Below are 4,032 nucleotides of genomic sequence, written 5' to 3'. Positions count from 1 at the left end.
TGCTAGGCCAGGTCCTGTGTTTGCAGAAGCTGGGCACCGAGGCCACTTAGTGCAGGTGCCCCGCAAACCCACTGGAGCCTTCCCCGAACCTGCCAACCAGCTCCCTCCGAGTGACCGTGGCCAATTTGTCTTGGAAGGACCCTGAGAATGGCTTGGAAGCCCCCCACCTTCCCACAATACCACCCATTGTAGGATACCAGACACAACCCAGCAGCGCTGCGCTCAGCCCTAGATGCCCACCCTGCCCCCCTCCGCCCCGGCTGTCCCACAGAGCCACAGAGCCAGGCCTCTTGTGTTCAGGTGTGCACTTTTATTGAACTGGTCTCGTCAGTGTACAGGGAAGCCCTGGCTGCCTCCACACCTCAACCCACTCCCAGGGAGACCAAAAGCCTTCATACATCTCAAGTTGGGGGACAAAAAAGGGGGGGCCACGATGGCTGACCATTCAAAATAAAAAGAAAATTAAAAAAAGTATTAAGGCGAAGATTTAAAAAATTTGCATTACATAATTTACACAAAAGCGATGCTGCCGCCTCCCCTGGGTGGCCCGGGCGAGGACTGCGCCATGTCTCCTTGGCAGGAGTGGGGCGGGGGCTTCCTGTCACATGGCATCTCACGATATTTGGAATGACTATCAAAAAAAGGAAAAAAAAAAAAAAAAAACAATGTACAATCAAAGTCCTGGGCCACATTGCAGAACTCTGGGGACTTTGGGGATGCTCGCTCCAACGACTGCTGTCACCTTCACCGTTCCAGTTTTTAAATCCTGAGTCAAAAGCGCCAAAACAAAAAAACAAACCAAAGAAAGAAAAAAAAAACGAATAAAGCCATGCCAATCTCGTCTCGTTTTCTGCGCATTAGGTTTCGTCGAGAGAGGGTGTCCCGCCACTGCGGCTAACAGTCCGCCTAGAAACACTTGCGGTGCACGATGGAGGGGCCAGACTCGTCGTACTCCTGCTTGCTGATCCACATTTGCTGGAAGGTGGACAGCGAGGCCAGGATGGAGCCGCCGATCCACACCGAGTACTTGCGCTCGGGGGGAGCGATGATCTGCGGGGGGAAGGGGACAGGGGTCAGAGGCTGCGCTGAGCCGGGGGCCGGGCCCGCTGCGCACTGGCCAGGGACGGCTGCTCACCTTGATCTTCATGGTGCTGGGCGCCAGGGCCGTGATCTCCTTCTGCATGCGGTCGGCGATGCCGGGGTACATGGTGGTGCCGCCCGACAGCACCGTGTTGGCGTACAGGTCCTTGCGGATGTCCACGTCGCACTTCATGATCGAGTTGAAGGTGGTCTCGTGGATGCCGCACGACTCCATGCCTGTGCAGAAGAACCAGACTGAGCGTCCAGGCCGCGGGGCCGAGGGCACCCGGGCTGGGGGGGCGATGGGCGGGCCGGCGGCCCCTACTCACCCAGGAAGGAGGGCTGGAACAGCGCCTCGGGGCAGCGGAAGCGCTCGTTGCCAATGGTGATGACCTGGCCGTCGGGCAGCTCGTAGCTCTTCTCCAGGGAGGAGGAGGACGCGGCCGTGGCCATCTCCTGCTCGAAGTCCAGCGCCACGTAGCACAGCTTCTCCTTGATGTCGCGCACGATCTCGCGCTCGGCCGTGGTGGTGAAGCTGTAGCCGCGCTCCGTGAGGATCTTCATGAGGTAGTCGGTCAGGTCCCGGCCGGCCAGGTCCAGACGCAGGATGGCGTGCGGCAGCGCGTAGCCCTCGTAGATGGGCACCGTGTGGGTGACCCCGTCGCCGGAGTCCATCACGATGCCCGTGGTGCGGCCGGAGGCGTACAGGGACAGCACGGCCTGGATGGCCACGTACATGGCCGGCGTGTTGAACGTCTCAAACATGATCTGCGGGGAAGGGGTGGGGGCGGGTCAGGCTCGGCCAGGCACCCCGGGGGACGGCAGCCAGGCCAGACCGGGCACATGCAGAGAGTGCAAGAACACGGCTCAGTGCGCTGGGAACTGGGGACCCGTTCACACCTATTGTGCACCTACTGGATACACAGCCTGGGTTAGTACCTACACCCACAGCACTTTAGGGTTTTATGAACACCTAGCAGGAGAGACAAGACACCAGAAAGAGGAGGGCTCGTCTGGAGCAAAGCAAACAGAACCTGCAGAGGTCCAAGGGAGACTCAGGTCAGAGGAGAGAGTCCTAGAGAATGGCAGAAGAGAGAGGACGTGAGACAGCGCCCGGGGCCGGGGCCAGCGAGGCGGCGGGCGGGGCCGCGGCCACTGACCTGGGTCATCTTCTCGCGGTTGGCCTTGGGGTTCAGGGGGGCCTCGGTCAGCAGCACCGGGTGCTCCTCGGGCGCCACGCGCAGCTCGTTGTAGAAGGTGTGGTGCCAGATCTTCTCCATGTCGTCCCAGTTGGTCACGATGCCGTGCTCGATGGGGTACTTGAGCGTCAGGATGCCACGCTTGCTCTGGGCCTCGTCACCCACGTACGAGTCCTTCTGGCCCATGCCCACCATCACGCCCTGCGGGGAGAGGGGCACGGCTCAGCGACCCCGCCTCAACCGGGACCCCGGGCCCGCTGCAGAGGGGGAGGCTCCGCCCCCAGGCCCCTCCCCACAGGGACCCCCGCCTGCTCCCGAGGGGAGGCTCCACCCCCAGGCCCCCCCCACGGGGACCCCTGCCCGCTCCCGAAGGGAGGTTCCACCCCCAGACCCCCTCCACGGGGACCCCTGCCCCGCTCCACCCCCAGCCCCCCCCACGGGGGCCCCCGCCTTACCTGGTGCCGCGGACGCCCCACGATGGAGGGGAAGACGGCCCGGGGGGCATCGTCGCCCGCGAAGCCGGCCTTGCACATGCCGGAGCCGTTGTCGACCACGAGCGCGGCGATATCGTCATCCATGGTGAGCTGTGGGGCGGGGGGCACAGCGGCGCCGTCAGCCCGGGGGTCGCGGGTGGGGCCGCCCCCGCCCTGCCCACTTCCGGCGCGCCGCGGCCTCGGGCCGCCAGGGGGCGCCGGCGCACGCCCGGATGGGGGACAAAGGAAGCCGGGCCCGGCCGCGTTATTACCATAAAAGGCAAACGCGGGTCGGAGGCGGCCCCGCGGCGCGCGGCAGGAAGCCAGGCCCCCGCCCCCTCCTCCGCCCCGCCCCCGCCCCGCTTCCAACGGCGCCCCGCGGCCGAGAGGCGCGCGCATGCGCGAGCGCGCGCCCCGGCCACACCCGCCGGCGGCCCCGCGCAGGAAGTATGCGCATGCGCCTGGGCGCCGCGGAGACCCCACCCCTTCCGGCCGGCCCCGCCTTCGTCCCAGCCCGGGACGCGGCGCCCCGGGCCCGAGTGCGCATGCTCAGCAGTGCCTCGGCGTGCGCACCCCCACTCGCGCCCCACCCCACAGACACCCCGACAAGGCCCGGCCGGTGCAGCCGGCCTCGCAGCACCCACCCGCCCCGGACAAAGACCCCCGAGCGGCCCGGCGCTCCGGCAGCGCCTCCGGGGCGCGCCCCCAGCCCGGCCCGGGGCTCTCGGTGGAGGGGTGCGCCCTTCGCCGCGGCCGGCGCGGGCCGAGCGGGGCCCCGGCGTCTCCGGCGCGGCGCGGCGCGGCGCGGGGCCCGGCCTTACCTGGGCGGGAGTGCGGAGCGGCGGAGCGGCTGGGCGAGGCGCGGTGGTCGCGAGCTGGACGCGGTCTCGGCAGTGGCTGCGCGCCGCGCCGCCGGGTTTTATAGGGCGCCGCCGCGGCCGCTCGAGCCATAAAAGGCAACTTTCGGAACGGCGCGCGCTGATTGGCCCCGCGCCGCTCACTCACCGGCCTCGCCGCACAGTGCAGCATTTTTTTTTACCCCCTCTCCCCTCCTTTTGCAAAAAAAAAAAAAAAAAAAAAAGAGCGAGAGCGAGATTGAGGAAGAGGAGGAGGAGGGAGAGAGTTTTGGCGTTGGCCGCCCTTGGGTGCTGGGCCCACGGCCGGGGTGCGCCCTGGCCCCCCGCACCCCCTGAGCGGGGCCCGCGCCCGGCCCGCGTGGCCAGGCCTGGACCCTCTGCCTGCCCCGCGCCCTGCGGCCTGCGGCCACCCCGGGACCCTCT

General features: G+C 66.9%; 1 protein-coding gene across 1 annotated transcript; it reads right to left on the bottom strand.

The window, feature by feature from the left end:
- Positions 1 to 288: 288 nt before the first annotated feature.
- Positions 289 to 3,658, bottom strand: ACTB (actin beta). The gene is made up of 6 exons (XM_062180395.1): positions 3,574 to 3,658; positions 2,735 to 2,863; positions 2,241 to 2,480; positions 1,410 to 1,848; positions 1,136 to 1,317; positions 289 to 1,050 (listed from the first exon to the last, which is right to left on the bottom strand). Exons 2-6 carry the CDS (start codon positions 2,855 to 2,857, stop codon positions 907 to 909), a joined length of 1,128 nt encoding a protein of 375 aa, XP_062036379.1. The 5' UTR covers positions 2,858 to 2,863; positions 3,574 to 3,658; the 3' UTR covers positions 289 to 906.
- Positions 3,659 to 4,032: the final 374 nt, after the last annotated feature.

Source organism: Lepus europaeus, chromosome 21 (genome assembly GCF_033115175.1).
Source record: "Lepus europaeus isolate LE1 chromosome 21, mLepTim1.pri, whole genome shotgun sequence".
Lineage (NCBI taxonomy): Eukaryota > Metazoa > Chordata > Mammalia > Lagomorpha > Leporidae > Lepus > Lepus europaeus.
This window is presented reverse-complemented; position numbering and strand designations above follow the sequence as displayed.